At 39.3% G+C, this 20432-nt stretch overlaps 1 protein-coding gene across 1 annotated transcript in view; it reads right to left on the bottom strand.

Moving 5' to 3' along the window:
* LGR5 (leucine rich repeat containing G protein-coupled receptor 5) overlaps positions 1-20432 on the bottom strand; it is a 119089-nt gene that overhangs the window by 52333 nt on the left and 46324 nt on the right. The window contains 1 exon segment of the mRNA XM_089921039.1: positions 9190-9261. Coding sequence (XP_089777165.1) covers positions 9190-9261 — 72 coding nt within the window.

The following is a 20432-nucleotide window of genomic DNA, read 5'->3' as shown; positions in this document are numbered from 1 at the left end:
CACAATGTAAAGTACTTTATATACATTGTGTTATCTAGTGATTTTAAAAATCACATTAAACAAGTGACATGATTATTCATTCCCCTTTTACAAGGAAACTGGGCCTATTTGCTCATGCTTACGTAGAAAAGTTTACACAAGAGAATTTGGTTCAACCATAGCATTTGGGCTCCAATATTTGAGGTTTTAAACATAACTTTGGTCAAAAGTAGGTTGGTCTGGAGCTTGGGTTGATCAGGAGCAACCAATCTGAAACAGGAAAAACCCAAGGATGCAAGTGACTGCATCACTTGAGGTACTGACAATAAGAAAACCGTTGTTCACTGCCTCATTTTTTTTTAAATATTATTTTACAATCTACTTTTAATTTTTAATTATTTATTTATATTTTTGGCTGCATTGGGTCTTTGTTGCTGCACGTGGACTTTCTCTAGTTGCAGCGAGCGGGGGCTACTCTTCGTTGCAGTGCGCAGGCTCTAGGTGCGCAGGCTTCAGTAGTTGTGGCACGTGGGCTCAGTAGTGTGGCTTGCGGGCCCTAGAGCATAGGCTCAGTAGTTGCGGTGCAGGGCTTAGTTGCTCCGCGGCATGTGGGATCTTCCCGGACCAGGGCTTGAACCTGTGTCCCCTGCATTGGCAGGTGGATCCTTAACCACTGTGCCATCAGGGAAGCCCTGCTCCCTGCCTCTTATTCAAAGTCCTCCCATTGCCTTCCGGATCCTGTACAATCTTTCTGCTCTCATGACTATGGCTGGTTGTTTCCCTCTCTTCTTTCTAGCCCCTCATTTTTTTTTTTTTGAGTATAGTTGATTTACAATATTGTGTTAGTTTCAGATGTACAGCAAAGTGATTCAGTTATACGTATACATGCATATATATCACATATACATTCTTTTCAGGTTCTTTTCCCTTATAGGTTATTACAAAATATTGACTATAGTTCCCTGTGCTATACAGTAGGTCCTTATCGGTTATCTATTTTATATATAGTAATGTGTATCTGTTAATCCCAAACTCCTAATTTATCCCTCTCCCCACTTTCCCCTGTGGTAACCATAAGTTTGTTTTCTATGTCTGTGAGTCTATTTCTGTTTTGTATATAAATAAGTTCATTTGTATCATTTTTTTAAGGTTCCACATATAAGTGATACTATATGATATTTGTCTTTCTCTGTGTTCACCACTCTTTTAAGGCTCATCCTCCAAACATAGATGTTCTTCAAGTTTCTGTCCTCACACCTGTCTTTCTTCCTTTATCTAGTGGCACTCAAAGTTTAGTGTGCATTGCCATTGTCTTAGGAGTCATCAAAAATTCAGATCCCCAGGCAGGCCCCAACTCAGGTTTAGTGACTTAGAGTTTCTGGGGGCAATGACTCAGGAATCTGCATTTTAATAAGCAGCCCAGGTGAGTTTAATATGGATAGAGACCCATACTGGGAAACAGAGCCTCTACCCTCTCTCAAAGTCCTCATCTGCTCCGGCACCTTCCGCAATCACCTCTTTGTAAACAACTTTCCAATCATTCTCTCTAGAACAGAATCATCACATTCCAGACTCACATTCCAACTTCGTTAGTGACATTCCCATTTGGGTGTCCTGCTGGCACCGTGCACTTAGTAAACCCAGAACCAGACATCCTCTTGCCTCCAAATTATTAGTTATTCCCCTTGAATTCCCTGTTTCTATTGACAGTGCCTCACCTGTCTCCTAGCACCTAATGTTATAACCTTACTCAGAGTCATCTTGCACCTTCAGACTTCCTTTCAGTCCCTAGGTCCAGTCAATGATGAGTGCCTGACTCTCTTCCTCTGTTGTAAAGCTTCCATATATCCCAGTGGGTCCCAGCCCCCCGTAGAGCTTTAAAAGAATGATGTCTGGGTCTCCACTGAGACCCATTAAATCCGAATCTCTGGAAATGGGCCGTGGTAATTAGTAGTTTTAAAATGTCTCTGGGTGATTCTAATGCCTCTGCAAGGTGGGAAACTCTGAAGCAGTCCTCACGGTTTCATACTGATAAGATCACCTAGAGATCTTCATGGTCTCCATCCCCGGAGACAATGATTCAATTGTTAATTATTGGGAGAATCAGGAGAGGTGATTAGTCAACAAATTTGAACAGTTATCCAGAGGAGACAGTAAGAACTTGAACTAGGTGGTGATGAAATAGAGTGAACAAATGGGAAAGAAGATGCGGAATTATGAGCTTTAAGACTTGGAAACTGGCTGATACAGGAGGTGAGAAAGAATGACAGATGCAAAGGCAGTGACAGACACAGTGAGCATAAGTTTGGATCATAAGAATGCTGATGGTGAGAAGCAAAGGCAGGAGTAAAATCTTGTTGTGGAGGATGGTTTGTATGTTCATGAATGGATCTGGTTCTGCACTTGCTGAGTTTTAAAGTATTGGTGGGGTAGGTGGAGGTGTCACTTGGGTAGTGGAGGATTCTCAAAGTGTGGTCCCTAGATTTGCAGTATTGGTATCACCAGAGAATTTGTTATAAGTGCAAATTCTTGACATCCTCCCCTTCCACCTTCAACCTGCTGAAGAAACTCTGTGGCGGGGTCCAGCCATGTGCGGTTTCACAAGCACTGTAGGAGATTCTGATGTCACTAAAATTCGAGAACAACTGGCCTAGAGTAGCAGTCCTTAAACTTCATCATGCATCAGAATCACCAGGAGAGCTTGTTAAAGGCAGTGTCCTGAGTTCAGAGTTCCTGATTCATTAGGTTGGGGTGGGGCACATGGGTTGGGGTTTGCGTTTCTCACAAGCTCACGTGTGGTGCCAATGCTGCTGGTCCAGGGACCACACTTTGAGAACCACTGGTCTAGCAGTCAAAGACAAAAGAGATCTCAGCTAGAAATATGGATTTGGGGGTCATCTACATAACAGAGGTCGTTCAAATCTTGACTCTCTTTCCCAGACAACGGTAGTTGTCTCCTAATGAGTTTGTAGCCTCCTAACAGGTCTCTCTGCTTCCGTAATACCCCAAGCTATTTTGCATACAAAAATCAGAGAAATCTTTATAAATCATAATCCTATTTATTGCACTAGCTGCATACAATCCTCCATGGCTTCCCATTGCTCTTATTTGAATTCTGTACATAGCCTGATTGTTCCTGCATGATTTGGCCCCTGCCTTTCTCTCCAGCCCCATCCCCTGTCACCTCCCCTCCCTCTCACTCTGCTCTGGCCACCCTGATCTTCTTTCAGATCCACAAACATATCACTTTCTTTCCTACCTGAGGGCCTCTGCTCACACTATTCCCCTACTAGATACACTCTACCCTAGCTCTGCAGACCACCAACTCCCCTCATCCTCCTGAGCTCAGTTCAGATGTCACCTTCTTTGAGACACTTTCCCTCCTTGTCATCCCTTGTTATTTATTCTCTACTTAACCATGTTTGTGTTCTTTATCACTCTTGTCATAATCAGCAAATATCATCCGTGTTTGTTTCCTTGCTTATCATCTGTCTCGCCTGGAGTGGGGACTTCTTGACTGAACGAATGAAACGTAGAAAGTCATATTCATTCTTATGTCCCCGCTGGCTAAATAAATACACGCTGAATGAATGAACTGAAGAGAACTGAGAAGGGAGGCAATCTAGGGAATGTCTATATGTTAGGGGTAGAGGAGAAAAGAAGGCTAAGGAGAAAAAGAGGAGGCAGAAAGGTAGGGCACTTTAAGAACAGTGCCCTAATCGCCATTACAATTGTATATATTATATGTATATATATATAATATATACACACACACATACACACACATGCACACACACATATATACACACATATATGTAGATACACACATATATATACATACACACATATATGTAGATACACATACATACACAAGGACAGATCTAAATCTCTATATCCAGCTGTATGAACAGACATTTGGAAGAGAACATAAAATAACACTAGAGGAAAAAAAGTTTCAAAGAGGCAGCATTTTTTCTTTTCTTATATTTTAAATTAATTCTTTAAAAAATTTTAATACAGATTTTAAAGGTAAAGAGGCAGCATTTTTTTTTTTTTGCGGTACGCGGGCCTCTCACTGTTGTGGCCTCTCCCATTGAGGAGCACAGGCTCCAGACGCGCAGGCTCAGCGGCCATGGCTCACGGGCCCAGCCGCTCCGCAGCATGTGGGATCTTCCTGGACCGGGGCCCGAACCCGCGTCCCCTGCATCGGCAGGCGGACTCTCAACCACTGTGCCACCAGGGAAGCCCAGAGGCAGCATTTATAATCAATTACCAGATCTATGAAAAGGAGAGACTGAGCACTCTGACAAGGCCAAGGGTCAGGAAGATTATTTATGGGCAAGAAGGTGTTTTCATTTCACTAACACAATCCAATAGGTGAATTAGAGTTTACCAAAGTTCTTTCATCATCAATTCATTTGATCTTCAGACAAAAATCTCAAAAGACAGGCAGGACAGCTCTCACTATTTTTAGCAACATGATGAGGAAGTAGAAGTAACAAGCATAGACTGTACTTTCAGGAAGTTTGGTGGTATTTCTCATTACTAATTTCATCTGAAATAATAGATATCTACTATTTATATAGAGATTCTTTAAGGCCAACCATAATATGAGCAAACAGTTTCAGGGAACAATAGTAACTTAAAAACAAACCTCCCCAGAGCATCTCAGGTTTCCTTCCTAAATCGAGTATTTGATTCCAATAGCATTAGAATCTGGGAAGATTTTAAAATAGTACTGGGAAACAAAGGCCTTTAACTTAGACTGTTTAAAATGGTAACAATTCATTTTTCCCTCTGGTTTAATCAAGCTACCAATCTAAGTTTAAAGGAACTTGTACATGTCAGCATTAGGCACGATCTTTTAGTTCCTAACATCTGAACCACACTCTGATGGACCAAATGTGGGATTTATTATTTGTCCAAATAGCAAACATCAACATGAAGTCCTTAGTAGAACTGAAGAAATAGAACTGGGAGAGATACTGTTGGAGAGAAATACAATTATTGCTCAGGATGTTCAAACTTGGTAAAAACTACCTGCACTGGTTGCCTATATCCGTTAAACCTCATGGTTGGAAACAGTTTTTCCTTCACAAATCCTGGATCCCTGGGATTACTCCAAAATCAAGCTCATGAAATAGGAAAGAAGGAAGTGAGAATCCTCTTGAAAGTGTTTTCATTTCGCTAACACAACTCAATATGTAAATTATAGTTTACCAAAGTTCTTTCATCATCATTTCATTTGATCCTCAGAATCTCAAAACAGGCAAGGGTGGCTTTCACCATCATGCCCTGAGGCCCAGGGAGGTCAAGTGGATTATCCCCTAGTAAGTGGCAGAGTCAGGAGAGGAGTCCTGGGCTTGCTTCTGCTTCTAGGTACTGTGTTCTCCTCTCTACACAGCACACAGCCTAACCACACTCAGATTTTTTTTTTTTAGGAAAAAGGCTCTCTCTCTTCCTTGTGCTATCACGTTGCACCAGCAGGGCGTTTGGCCTGTGCATGCCTGGTCACCTTGCGGAGTCATAAAACGAAAATAACAAATAACAAACAAGACTTGAATGCACCAAGACATGTGACACAGGTAGTAAGTGTTCCAGAAGGTCAGGAGGAAGAGAAGACCACCATTAATCGTGACGGCTTTAATTCTTCTTAAATATTTGCTCTACATAGCCACTTTCTCCAGGGTTACAATATATTTAAAAAATACATTAGGGATACCTCTAGGACTTTATTCATTCTTAGAGGATTTTGAAATACAGGACCAGTGATGGATGAGAGATGAATCATGACTGTCTACACAGCTTATGACATAGATGGATTAAACTAGGGAGATGATAATTGGGCAATTAGAGCTAAGGGGAAGAGTGGTAACTTGGCTTTATTAATAGTGTTTTCTAAAAATTGAGTTTTGTGGTGGGAATTTTATTAATATCATTGAGAATATCAGTACCAGTTTCTGAATGAATGGATAAACAATAAAGCATAGAGATGAACTGAGTAAACTGAACAAAAGAATACTTTCAGAACAGTTTAACATTTGAACAGTTTGTTATAACAACAGATACACACACACAATAACAGATACAACAACAGATGTAACACATACAATAACAGATATCTAAATGTCTGTTTCTAGCTGTATGGATGGTCATCTATTAGTTCACTTATTTATTATTAGGTCATTTATTTACTATAATATCTTATGGAAAAACCTGGATGAATTTTTTGGCCAACCCAATAGAATACTATATAAAACATGCTGCTTAAGTATATTTATGCATATGTAAAAATAATAACTAAGGTTTTGTTCCTGTTGAGTAATGTGAAATTCTGCACCTGAAAATTATGATGATACTTTTCTCAGAGCCAATATATGAGGGTAGTGAACAAATAACCTGAATATCTAATCTCTCCCTGCTGGGTAGACAGCTCTTTCTTGCTTTCTGTCTCACTCTTTTTCATTCCCTCACATATACCCAGACACACACAGATGAACACACCTATCATTACGAAGCTCAGTTTAACAAGAGTTTAAAGTGTTCAGCTGTGCAGACCACTATCCTAGGTACTATCGGGGAAAAGAAAAGCACAGATGAATGAAGAACAACTCCAAAGCCTCCTTCTGCTTTCTGAGTATGGCTTTGAAAGTGAATTTGAGTCTTAGTTCTGACACTTATGTACTCCATTATCTTGGGTAAGTTCCTTGTTTTCTCTGTACTTGGTTTTGTTTTTTTTTTTTAATAATCTTGAAGTGAGAATAATAATAATATCTACTTTTATGGGGTTGTTAAGAGGATTCAGTGGGATAATGTGTGCAAAACATTTTGAACAGTGCCTGTCACAGAGTAAGCTATTACTGTTGTCATTATAATTATATTATTATTTCGAAGATCTTATACTCCAGAAGAGAATACAGACTTAAACATAGCTGAGTCTAACGGAAACAATCAGCACATAACAAAGGCATGATCAAAATGCTCTGCTAGATGGGTGTGTGTGTTTAAACCCACAACACCCTAAATTTAGCCTTGGGAAGAAAGGAATAGACCAAGCAGAGTTGATCATTTTTCCAGGTTCTATAAATATTATCCCCTTTTGCCACTAAATGAATAATGATGTCTTCAAAACATCAGTTAGATGCAGCACAGAATTATACATGGGAAAGTGGTCTTGCTTTTAAATTCAGCAAGTTGGCCAGCTCAGCAGAGGGAATTTCAGAACAGAAGGAGGAAATGGAATGAATAGTCTTTAAAGGGTCCCATCTACTTCTGAAATTCTATGATTCCACGGTCAAGATACTTGATGGAGTTTCCAGAGACATAAAAATAAGGTAATTTGTAAAAATAGGCTTTTCAAATGGTAGTTCCCTCACCTTCTTTCCCCTATTTTTTTCTCTCAATTATCTTTTGAAGAACTGGTCTTGGATGAAAATTAACATTCACCTCATGAAGAAAGAGGAGTTATTCTGAATGAATTGGGTCACCAAGGGAGGAACTCTATTAAACAAAGTCCTTGGGGAAGTGAATTATTTATTGATTTGGTTTGTGGTCGAAAGCTGAGGTGTATGTTGAAGGAGAATGGAAGCCTTTTGCCATTGCATATTATAAGGAAATTAAAGAGAAAGGCAGTGGGAATGCATATTTTAGAAATATGGGGGTAAACAGGACCAAGTATTGTATATTAATTATGGTGAGAGAGGGCAGATGAGAAGAATGTAAACAAGAAAAAAATGCTGATGTTTGAAATTTACTAAAAATAATCTAAAAATATTGGCTCATGTCAACTAAATCTGTTACTTTTTTCTAAGGCGGTGAACAAGTATAAGAAGCTCCTTTTACGTTTTGCTTTCTCATTAGTTCATTCACTCATTCATCAAAAATGTATTGATTATTCATTACACACCAGCCAAGACTAGGACAGACATGGTCCCAGTCCTGATGAGGGTTAAATTTTTAGCAACAGAAATGGCCAGAGAGAAAAGAGAAGAGGAGCCTGGACAACCCAAAGTGAAAATCCATTTTTTGAATGATAAAAACTTGCTGTGTAATCTAGTAATCTAAGCTTTTTTACCATACTCCTCGATAACAATATGGGCATGTTCAGCTGATTTCAGTAGTAAAATAACAACATTTGTGAGAAAGCTAATGCCATCAAAAATAAATATAGATCCAACTCTAAAGGGGAGAAATTTGAGAATATTATCCTCTTGAAAAAAAATGATCAGTGTAGTGTAATTTGGTTGTGATGGATGGTTCTTTCCACCTCCCAAGGTGGATCGTGTGGTGCATCAACAATTTAAATTACTCCCCAAATTGGACCCGGACTCTAGGAATTATAAAAGGGGTATTTTCAAAAGAGGTCATTGCCTAAACAATTCCTTTAATCAACAGTCAGAGGATTTATTTAGCTGATGGTGCCAAATCTTCTTCATGAAGCCTATGACGACGGTGCATCCCTCCCCTAAGTCCCCGTCCCTCAAAAGAGTAAGAGGATCAAATGAATTTTTAAATGCAGATTTTGGTTTATAGAGTTCTTTTTCATCTTCTGGAAAGTGATTACCAGACTTAATCAAGATTCCTCTGTGTATCATTAGCTAATTTTAGCTTCCTCCTTTTTAAAAAAATTGAATTTTATTTTTTTACAGTGAGTTTGGGAGAGACCAGTTTTAAGTCCTCTGTGGATTTCATGGTTTTCAGTTCAAGCCTTCAGGGAAGCTCAATTTAAAAGTAGGAAAACAGTAATTAAAAGTGATTAGGACAAGAAGTTTTGGTGCTATGAAATGAGGACTCAATTCTCCCTGTCATAAGCCAAACCAAGAGGCAATTTTTGGTTTTGATTATGGCTTTACTTGCAATTTTAATAAACATGAACCAGTATTCAAACTTCTAATATCCTGCTGCTTAACTATTTCCAAAGAGCTCTCCAGCTCTTTTAAACAGCTTTTGTTTTAAACTTTTAATTTGTTTGGCTCAGCCTCACCTTAGAAAGTTGTAGCTTCATGGTAAACCCTTTTATAAGTTGATTTCCAGAATCCTAAGCGATTCTTTCTTTTCCCCTCCCAGCTAAGTGTTTCCTCATGTGCCCAGATCGTTGGTGCTGACAGCTTTCCTGCCTTGTTTTATCTGGTTCTCACAGTAAGGACGAGAGACAAATACAAGAACGTGTCCAGTGTTGACTAGATGCGGCACGACTCCGCTGATACTTACAGCTCCTCCAGGAAGCGGAGACCGTGCAGAGGATTCGGGGGAAGCTGACTGATGTTGTTCATACTCAGGTCTCTGGAGAGGAAGAGAGGCAGTGTGTGAGGAGCGGCGTCTGCCACCACAAGGCAGTCCAGCTGTTCAGTTCACACATTTGCAAGCAATACAGCCAAAGGAACTCGTTGTGTTGCTTGACAAATGAATCGCTCTTTTGCACGTTAAATATATTCCTTTCCTCCCATGTCCCCCCCAACATCATGGGCTCTCAGTCAAATCAGAGACCCTAGGAGGAGCTGATACGGAATTCAAAATGATAGACCATTCATGGGCATGGTTGTAATTCTTCATGTTTAAAATGACCTGAGTAGACCAGCAAAGGGAACAGACATAACTCAACCACCCTAGACATAACTCAGCGTTGGGTCCTGCTTTAAATTTTGTGGCAAAGAGAAATGTCTTCACCATGCAATTCTGGAAGTCCTCTTTCTCTGGGACTATAAGCACCTTGTAAAAACAAATGTTTTGATTCAAAGAAACTTAAAAAAACAAAACAAAACAAGACAAAAAGCCTATTCCCTCCTTCGAACATGTTCCTTCTGCAGGTTCTCGGATTGCATTAAATAAGTGAAATGAACCATAAAACAAGGGTGTAATGCGATCCTGCTCTGTAGCACACTTCCTGCTGGGCCTGCACAGTAGTTCCTGGCACAGGAAACAACAAGCCACTTTGGGCAGAACTCAATCAATTTTTGTTTTAAGCGAAACTCCGTGTAATTAGATTTTATTGTTTTTACTTTTCTATTTCTTTACTGTCTCCCACATAATCCTACAGCATCACTGGTATATGCTGTCTGTATCTCAGAGGCCAAAAGACCAACCGATAGGCAGAGTCTACTCAAGACCAACTAAGACCGCATAACAGTCAGCTGAAGGTTGACTTGAAAAATGACGTGCTCAAACGCCAAGTCTCAGAACTAATGCCATTATAATCTCAGAGCGGGTCTACATACTTAAAATTTATCTTGAGATAAGATAAGGAGCTTATTTTTATTTATTATTTTTAAAAAATGATTCAGTTGACATATAACATGGTATTAGTTTTAGGTGTACAACATAATGATATATGTACATATTGTGAAATGATTACCACAGTAAGTTTAGTTGACATTCATCACCACAGTTACAAAATTTGTTTTCTTGTGATGAGAATTTTTAATATTTACTCTCTTTAGCAACTTTCAAATATACAATATTGTATTATAACTGCAGTCACTATGCTGTACATTACATCCCCAAGACTTATTTCTTGCATAACTGGAAATTTGTGTCTTTTGACCACCTATGCCAATTTCACCCAGGAGCTTTTATTTTATTTTTTTAACATCTTTATTGGAGTATAATTGCTTTACATTCTTGTGTTAGTTTCTGCTGTATAACAAAGTGAATCAGCCATACATATACATATACCCTTATCCCCGCCCTCTTGCATCTCCCTATCCCACCCTCCCTATCCCACCCCTCTAGGTGGTCACAAAGCACCAAGCTGATCTCCCTGTGCTATGCAGCTGCTTCCCACTAGCTATTTAACATTTGGTAGTGTATATATGTCCATGCCACTCTCTCACTTCGTCACAGCTTACCCTTCCCACTCCCCGTGTCCTCAAGTCCATTCTCTATGTCTGCGTCTTTATTCCTGTCCTGCCCCTAGGTTCATCAGAACCATTTTCTTTCTTTCTTTCTTTTTTTTAGATTCCATATATATGTGTTAGCATACGGTATTTGTTTTTCTCTTTCTGACTTACTTCACTCTGTATCACAGACTCTAGGTCCGTCCACCTCACTACAAATAGCTCAATTTCATTTCTTTTTATGGCTGAGTAATATTCCATTGTATGTATGTGCCACATCTTCTTCATCCATTCGTCTGTCGATGGACACTTAGGTTGCTTCCCTGTCCTGGCTATTGTAAATAGAGCTGCAGTGAACATTGTGGTGCATGACTCTTTTTGAATTATGGTTTTCTCAGTGTATATGCCAAGTAGTGTCACCCAGGAGCTTTAAAAAAAATCCGGATTATTCTTGTTATTGAAGTGGCCACAACCATTGCACCTAACCGGCAGATTTCAGTGTTGATAGCTTGATACCTTTATCAAATATTAACTTTTAATCAGTGGTGCCAAGAACTAAGGGATCATTCACTCTGTGCCTTTAAAAAGTCACGAGCATGTACAGGGAAGATAAAATATTTTGCTAAATGTTTTAGAGTATGGCAAACCCCCAGAGTTATTAATTTTAATATTTATTAATTTTAATTATTAATTTTAATATCATTGTTGGTAAACAATGATGTAGCTGAATAAAATGCTATATTCTCAAGCTAAAACTAAACAATGCTAAAAATATAGACTAGAAAAATTTGTATTGTCCATATATTCAAAATCTGATTTTTTCTTCCTGGCACTGTTTAGATAAGAGAGCCAGATAATTGATTCGCAATTTTAGTTCCCCGTGCAGATATTTCTCTGAAGTAGCAAGGTTGTTTAGTTCACTGAACAGGCATATATTAAACTAAACAATACAGTCTCTGGATTCCTTACAGTGTCTATATAATCTCTGCAAAGACTTGATATTTCTAAGGCATATTCACTTACTTTTAACTGATATCCCACTTATTTCCTAAGAGGACCGGGTGGTTTGCTTCTAGAGCATGTTTATTAGTAACTTAGATCAAACCAGTCTCAAGACAGCTGGTGTGGATAGCACTGACATTCCTCTCCTCTCCTATTTCCCTGTGTGATGTGCAAATCAGTCTGGGACAAACACTGATCTTGTCTATTGCAGAAAGCTCTAAATAGAACAAGGAAATTTATGTTTAAGGAGATTCATAAGCACTCCACATTATTTTACTATTTATTACCCTATTTCAGGCACCTGGAAGTGAAACTTACATCAGCAGTCACTCTCAGGGTTCCCCCTGGAGCATTTTTATGGTGGAGCAGCAGAAAGAATACAGCCATTGTTAGTGTACAGTGTCCTGGGTTTGAATCCTGGCCTCCCCATGTGCTAGCTGCACGATCTTGGGAAAATGAACCTCCCTGTTCAGGCTTCCTCGTATTTAAACAAGGGTGTTCCTACATTAATAGTTTCATACCCTATGATAGCTGTTTCCAGTCAGGAGGGAGAGACTTAATTTGCTTCTTGAAAAGGAGAGTACCTCCCTTTCCCAACAGGAAATTAATCACTTCTCCCTGTTACCTGACATTGTGGTTCCTCCCAGAAAATGAGCTCGTACATTCGGCCCTCCATATCCGTGGGTTTCTCATCCCAGATTCAGAGAGCTGATTGTATTCACTGAACTACACCATTTTACATAAGGGACTCGAGCATCCTCAGACTTTGGTATGCGTGGGGGCTCCTGGGACCAATCCCCCAGTCACACCGAGGGGCGGCTGTATTGCTAAACCGACCCTTTACGACCTGTTTTCTAATATAGACTGTTTACTTTCTTTTTCTTTTTTTTTTTTATTGAAGTATTGTTAATTTACAATGTTGTGAAGGCAGTTTTCTTTTAAAGAGCTGCTAACAATGCAGATAAACCTATGGCACAAAATAACTTAATAATAACAATCTAAAGTAAAATGAAATAGACTTTTAAAACATGAATCCAAAGTGGGTAAGGTAAAAATTAGTCGCATTCACCTTTTCTCTTCTGTGTGCACCTTTTGCATTGATGTTCAAATGTAACACCGGTCTAGCTCAGTGCTTCCCCAGCTGTCCATGGTAAAAGAGCAATGAAAAACAAGTTCTACTTTGCTGTGGACTTATATTTTTATAAAATTAATTAATAGAAAAGTGAAATAACACAAAGATATGCAAAATACAAGCCTCAATATTTTGTTATGTGACTTGACAGATTATTCAATTTCTGTGAAAGTTTCTAAACCTTTACTCTCAAATCCTTATCTGTTGTGGATTAGTAAAAAATAACCCTGGCCTGGGAGGGGTCCTCAGACCATGCCTTTTGGTGAGCAATGCTGTTCTTGCCTTCGTGTCAAGAAGGGCAAGACTTAAATTACTTTTAGCCAGTTCAACTTTGAGTAAAACATGATAGAATGAGAATGTTTGGCTGCTAGAGAGGACTGGCACTCAGCAGGGTGAGGTTGCCCACTTAAAAGGGAAGAAAATGAGGTTCACGGAGTTGAGAGGTCTCCAAGTCACAGTGCAGAATTTAATGGGAAAGCCCCTGGGCTGGAGCCTAGGGCTGTACTTGCCCTTGGTTTTTTGCTTTTCCTTTTTTCCAACAAATTTTCCACTCTGTATAAAAACATCCTCATTCTCACTCTTAAATTATTTTTTAAACTTTTCTGTTTTTTCTTCTGTAGTATTTGGTCTTTCTGACCCCTGGAACACATATAACTTTAGCAGAATAAAGGGATCTTAAAATAGTTTCCAAATCTGTGCATTACTTACTTTTTAAACTATCATTTAAAAAAAGTCCCTATTTTGCACCACATTTGGCCCATGGTTCAGTTTCCTAAAATCAGTGAAGCAATGTAATGCACTTCTTTAATTTTTTTCATCTTTTGCCAAGATGTTGAAATTAATTTTGAAGAACTGGTCACTAGGTAAAAGGATTTCATCAGAAATGGAGGATTCATTGTGACAAGATGGTCAAATATGTTAAACCATTCTTCCCTGTCTCTGACCCAGCTCTTGTCTACACTGTGTTAATGACCACATCTAGAAATCTGGAATAGGATTTGCAAAGTTCCATGGGAGCAGCTGACTATCTACTGGAACCATTGCCGGAGCTTTAAAAAATATAGATGCCTGGGTCCCATCCCCAGAGTTTCTGAGTCAGTTGGTCCAGTATAGGCATTGGGATTTTAAAAAACTTCTCAGGTTATTTGAATGTTCAGCCAAGGCTGTGAACAGTGCTTAGGAATAACTCTTTCTGAATTTCTAGATGGGTGCTCTGAGTTCTACAACTCACTCAGAATTTAGGAGGCTAACTAAAGATATTGTTTCCTCTGGGTAGAGAGTTCCCCCCAAGCAGATAGTATCTTTCTCTTGAAAGTGTCTTTGTTGCTTGCAACTCTATTATTTATTTTTCTTCATGTGACAAAATATTAATTGAGCATTAATTGTGGTCAGGTCTAGGAAGACAGTGGAGAAGAAATCTGAGTCATCTTCAACTTTTCCCTTTCCTGCTGTCCCTATGTCCCTAAGTCACCCAGTGTTAATTCTGCTGCAAAGCTTGCTCCTGCATCTGGCCTCACTTCTTCCTTCCTGGCTGCTACTTTTGGTCAGGTCCCTGCTCTGTTGGTAACTGTTCTGCTCTCCTGTTTACCGTGCCTCCTCATTCTAGGTCATCTTCTACACCATGGCCAGAGAGGTCACCCTGAAAAGTCCATCCGATCATGTCACTCCACTCAGAGACATTGCTGGCCAATAAGAAAGGCATCCCCTCGGATGATTTGGAGAAGCGCTTCCCCTCTGGGAGGGGAGGGTGGTAAATTAAAGAAAAGGTCATTTGCCTCCTGCAGAAGCAGCCAGGGAGCAGAGTGAGTTGGGTGGCAAAGAGAGCTTGGCTTGGAGTTCAGCCCCCCATGGAGAGCTCCGGTGCCAGGTACAGCCTACACAACCACACCCAGCTGGGACTCCCCTGCCTGAGAACTTGGGCGGACTTCAGGCCTCTTAGAGGAACCAATGTCCCTACCTTCGTAGGCTCTTGGCCTACGAAGGAACCTGGCCTAAAGCATGTTTCCACCTTGATCTTATGCCACCTTCCTCTCTGCAACATGTGTTCCAGTTACACTGAAATTCTTTCTGTTCCTCTTTGCATCTGTCTTTACCCATGTGATTCTCTTTCCCTAGAGTGCATTATCCTCTCTATTTCCAAATGACTACTCCAGTGCTTAACAGACTCCCGTGTTTCAGACACAAACTCTTCTCTTTCCAGCTTAGTTGTTCTCTATTTCCACCTCTAGTCCTTGGATACTTCCAGGATCAAAGACTTGTCTTACCCTAAGATCATACATTGATCTCCTGGATCACTATCTCACCATCGCCCTGAACTGTCTTTTGTTTCCCACTACTGGCAAAACCCCAGCTCTGGGAGAAAACCGTAATTCATCTTCTCTTTTACTATCTCAGTGGACTGAGTGCCACTAGAAAAGAAAAACTCACAAATGTGCAGATTAGTTACTATAAATTCATGGTCTTTGTGGGCTCTCTACACCGCTGCACAGTCCTGTTATTTGTTATGGCTCAGTTTACTCCTGCAGGGACTGCTGCCAACCTTTACCGCTTGCCTCAGACCCCTTAATGGACAGCCACTCCCATCATGGTCACCTTCCCTCTGACTTCGTGGAATTAACTGGGATTCTTTAGATCAAACATGACATAGGCCAAATTTTTGTTCTCTTTTGTCCCTTGCTTAAGATACCCACAGTTTTCTCTTGCTCATGGGTCCCATCTCCCCACCCCCAGGATGCTACAGCACATGATTTCATGAACAATTCCTTCTATTTCCTGCATTTTCAATTTCTTTCTCTTCCCTTTCAATGTATAAATGTAGTCAAGTCTTTTCCATGAGTAAAACAAACAAAAAACCAGATCTTACGATCTCATGTCTTCCTCTACCTGCTACCTAATCTTTCTCATTCCCTTTGGGGTTGTTTCTAAGTCTCCAGTTGTAGTCTCCACCTCCTATTCCCTTCTCAGCCCATAACACACAGGCTTCCAGCCCTACACGCCAATGAAACTGCTCTTGCCATAGAAACAATGACCTCCATGTTGTCAAATCTAATGAACACATGACTTACTGGACCTCTCTCCTACACCAGACTCTCTTTCTGGAAGCTCTATACTTTATAGTTTCCAAGGCATCATTCTCTCAGGATTCTTTCCCAACTTTCTATAGACTCTTTGTGGGATCGTCTTCTATCTACCCCTTATGTGGCAGTATTCTCTGGAGCTCTACCCTTGGCCTAGTGTTCTGCAATCTCTGCCCTTTCTTCTTGGTGACTGTTACTTACTCTCACGGGTTTAAATATCACTTAGATGCCCATTACCCCCCAAAGCCATATTCCTAGTCTTAATGTTTCTCCTTCAGAATCATTTATCTAATTTCCTTCTGGATATGTCCGTTTACCAATCTTGCAGGAATGCACTGTGTCTAAAATGGAAATAATTATTTTCTATTCCGAACTCATTTCTTTTTCTGTGGGGCCAGTTTCTAGTTAATGCCACCACCATCTTCCTGTCAAAAAGCTCAAATCTTTGATACTATTCAACTCTTCCTATTTTTCTTTTTTTTATCCTCTCTATCCCCTTTTCTCTCTCCTAACTCTGTCCTTACTCTCTCTGACCCAGTCATCTGAAACTGCCTCCCAACTCTGTGGCTGCCTGCTTCCAGAAGCTTCCTGCTTCTTATCCTTTGAGGCCCACCCTCCGAATGGCAACTAGAGTGATCTATCCAAAAATGCAGAATTAGCCACCCTACTTAAAACTTTTCAATTCCTATCACCTCCCAGATGAAATCCCCATTTGTTAGTATTGCATACAAGCTCCACTGGGGAGCACACCAACCCTTTGTCACTCTGGCATATTGATTCTAATTCATCCTTCAAGACTCGGGTTGGGTGGGTGTCATCTCCTCCAGGAAGCCTTATCACATTTGTGTAAGTGATTTGCTCTCCATCCTCCTGTATCACCCCATACATTTAATGACATCATATTGAAATGATGTGTTCATGTGTCTGTCTCCTGCAGTAGGCTGTATTCCTCATGATCAGTGGCCATTTTTTCGTCACAGTACTCCTAGTATCTAGCCACATGTTTGCATACAGAAGATACTCAGTGAATGTTGAATTGAACCCTCTTCTACTGCCTCTGTCCTATGAGTGAGCAGATGATCTTACCCAATCCATTAAAAAAAATCAGGTTTCTCATCAAATGGCTACATAATCCTAACTGTGAGGCATGTAATCCTTTTGGTATAAAACACTTTTGGGAACAAAACACACTTTGTGTTGCGCCCACCTTCCACAATGGCTTTTGCTCACAATTAGGGTTGTGGTTTCTCTTTTCAGTCAATCCTATTTGTTTTCTGTCCTAGGGATTCCTCAGAGATTCTCATCCATTGAAAGTCCCCTTCTACCCCCATTGCCCAAGTACATTTATGCTCATGTTTCTCCTCCCCTCCCCCACTCCTTCTACGCTTCTGCTCCTGCCTATATCCCCCCTCCTGTTCTTCCTCCTTCTTTTTATTCCTGTTCCTCCTTCCCCCTTCTTCTTCTTTTTTAAAAAAATTTTTACTGGAGTGTAGTTGATTTACAATGTTGTGTTAGTTTCAGATGTACAGTAAAGTGAATCCGTTATACATATAAATATATCCACTCTTTTTAAGACGCTTTTCCCATATAGGTCATTACAGAGTATTGAGTAGAGTTCCCTGTGCTACACAGTAGGGCCTTATTAGTTATCTATTTTATATATAGTAGTGCGTATATGTCAATCCCAAGCTCCCAATTTTCCCTCTTCTTCTTTCCTTCTACTTTTCCTTTGCTCCTCCTCTCCTGCAAAAATATCTACCCTTCTTATCATTTCTATGGATTTGTTGTGGGAGAGGCATGACTGCAGTAAGTATTTAGTCCACCATCTTAAAATCCGGCCATACTGTCTCTATTTGAGACTTGATACGTGAATCAGTGAACAGAGGGGCCATTCCTTATAGCGTGATTATTAAACAAAGAAAGCAACAACAACAAAGGTTCTTTAATCTCTGCCACAGTTGAAGACAAATATTTTCTTCTTTAGCAGCACCATGCAATTCCTATTTCTTCTAAGTACAATCATGTTAAATTTGTCTTGGGAGATCCAACAGCATTTAGCTTTTTGCCAGACACCTTTGTTAACAATGAATGGATCCAGGATGGAGACATTCCAGCACTTTTTAATTGATCACTTTTTAAATACATTTCTAGAGATAAGCCCTCCTGTGAACTTCAAAAGGAAAGGTGCAGGCTTGAGTAGCATTTTATGACAGTATGAATAATGTATGTCCGGATACTTTTCTCATGTTATTGTTTTTAACTCCAAAACAATGTATCTTTGAAAAATACTTTTTACTGAAGTATAACATATATGGGAAAAGGAATAAATCCTAACTGTCCAACCCACTGAATTTTCACAATGTGAACTCACCCTTGTAAACCAGCACAAATCACTGCTACCACCTCAGAAGCTTCTTAACTCACTGCTCCCCCCAAAAGGAACCAGTCTGCTGACTTCTAACATTTTATATTAATTTTGCTTGATTTTGATCTTTCTATAAATGGAATCATAAAGCATGTTTTTTTTTTAAAGACTATTTTTAAGAGCATTTTTAGGTTCACAGCAAAATTGAAAGTACAGATATTCCCTATATACCCCTTCCCCCTCCCCACATGTATAGTCTCCTGCCTTAACATCATTCCCCACCAGAGTGGTACATTTGTTACAACTGATGAACCTACTGATACACCATAATCACCCAAAGTCTGTAGTTTACATTAGGGTTCACTCTTGGTGTTGTACATTCTATAGGTTTGGACAAATGTATAATGACATGTATCCAGCATTATAGTATCATACAGAGTATTTTCACAGCCCCCCAAATCCTCTGCGCTCCGTCTATTCTTCCCTCCACCTCTGGCCCGCACAATCACTGATCTTTTTGCTGTCTCCATAGTTTTGCATTTTCCAGAATGTCATATAGTTAGACTCATACAGTATGTAGCCTTTTCAGATTGGCTTCTTTCACTTAGTAGTACAGAGAATAGCTTTTTGTGTTTTTCTAGCTTCTTTCCCTCATTTATGAGATTTATCCATGTGTTGCACGTAGCAATAGTTAATTCCTTCTCAATGCAATATGTGTCTCATTTTGTTGTTATACTACAATTTATTTATCTGCTGAACTATTGATGAACATTTGAGTTCTTTTCAGTTTGGGGCTATTATGAATGATGCTGCTATCAACATTCTTAAAAATGCCTTTCCTTGAAAGTATATATAAGTGCATATCTGTTGGGTATATATCTAGGAGTGGAATGGCTGGGTCTAGGTATATATGTATCATATGTTCAGCTTTAATAAATCCTGCCAAATAGTTTGCTAAAGTGGCTATATTGATTCATACTCCCACCAGTAGTGTATTAGAATTCCACTGGTTTCCATTTGTTATAGCCAAAATTGATATTATTCTTCTTTAAATCTTAGTTTGTTTTGGCTAAATGTATGCACAATGGTATCTCACTATGGTTTTAATTTGCATTTCCCTCATGTCTAAGAGAGTTGAGTGCCTTTTCATATGACTTTGACCAGCAGGATACCCTTTTTCTTGAAGTGCCAGAAGAATATTTTATTTGATGACCTTCAAATTCAAACTTACTTGTTGTAAAAAGTGAAGCTATACATTGATATGTAAAGAAAAAGCTAATAATCTCCTTACTCCTCTTCTAATAGTATTTTCTTTCTGAGGTTTCAAAGTTGTTCTTTGAGATAGTTGAGGTGTAATAGTTAGGAGCATGTATTCTGGAGCTATTTTGCCTTAGTTCAAGTCCTGGCTTTGCTATTTCTAAACTGAGTAACCTTGAGCAAGTTATTTAATAGCTCTGTGCCTCAGTTACCTAATCTGTGAAATGGACTTAATAATAGTATCTGCTTTATAGAATTGTTGTGAGAAATAATTGAGCTAATGTATGTAAAGTACTTAAAACAGTATCTGGCATGTTATAAGCACTACATATTTGCTATCATTATTATTATAAAATAGAATCTCTTTTATGTTTTTACAAATTAAAACTCTTACCTATACAGATGTATCAAGAGCAGAGAAATGTTAGCTTACTGATATTTATGGTTATCCTGAAAAAAATCTCTTTAAAGTTACAGGATAATTTTAAAAATGTTTAGAGACAGTAGGCTTATGTTCTACTGGTCCCTTTGCTTTATTAATATTAATTTTTAATGGAAGCTCTGAAAAGACAGAGCCTCTAAAGCTCTGTCAATAACAAGAGAAGAGATAGATACAGTTTTTGTGAGATCATTTATCTAAAAACCTCATGTACTCAGAACACACCCCAAAATAGAAAACTAAGCAAGCAGACAACAAAATAAAACAAAACAAATGAGCAAAGGAAAAAATAACAATAGCAAACCAAACCTTCTTTGAACAGTCAGAATAAGAAGCCCACAGAGCCAGT

The sequence above is a fragment of the Delphinapterus leucas genome, chromosome 11 (genome assembly GCF_059928025.1).
Source record: "Delphinapterus leucas isolate spDelLeu-1000000601 "Yukka" chromosome 11, BTC_Dleu_Yukka2, whole genome shotgun sequence".
NCBI lineage: Eukaryota > Metazoa > Chordata > Mammalia > Artiodactyla > Monodontidae > Delphinapterus > Delphinapterus leucas.
Note: the sequence above shows the minus strand (reverse complement) of the source record. Positions and strands in the feature narration are given on the sequence as shown.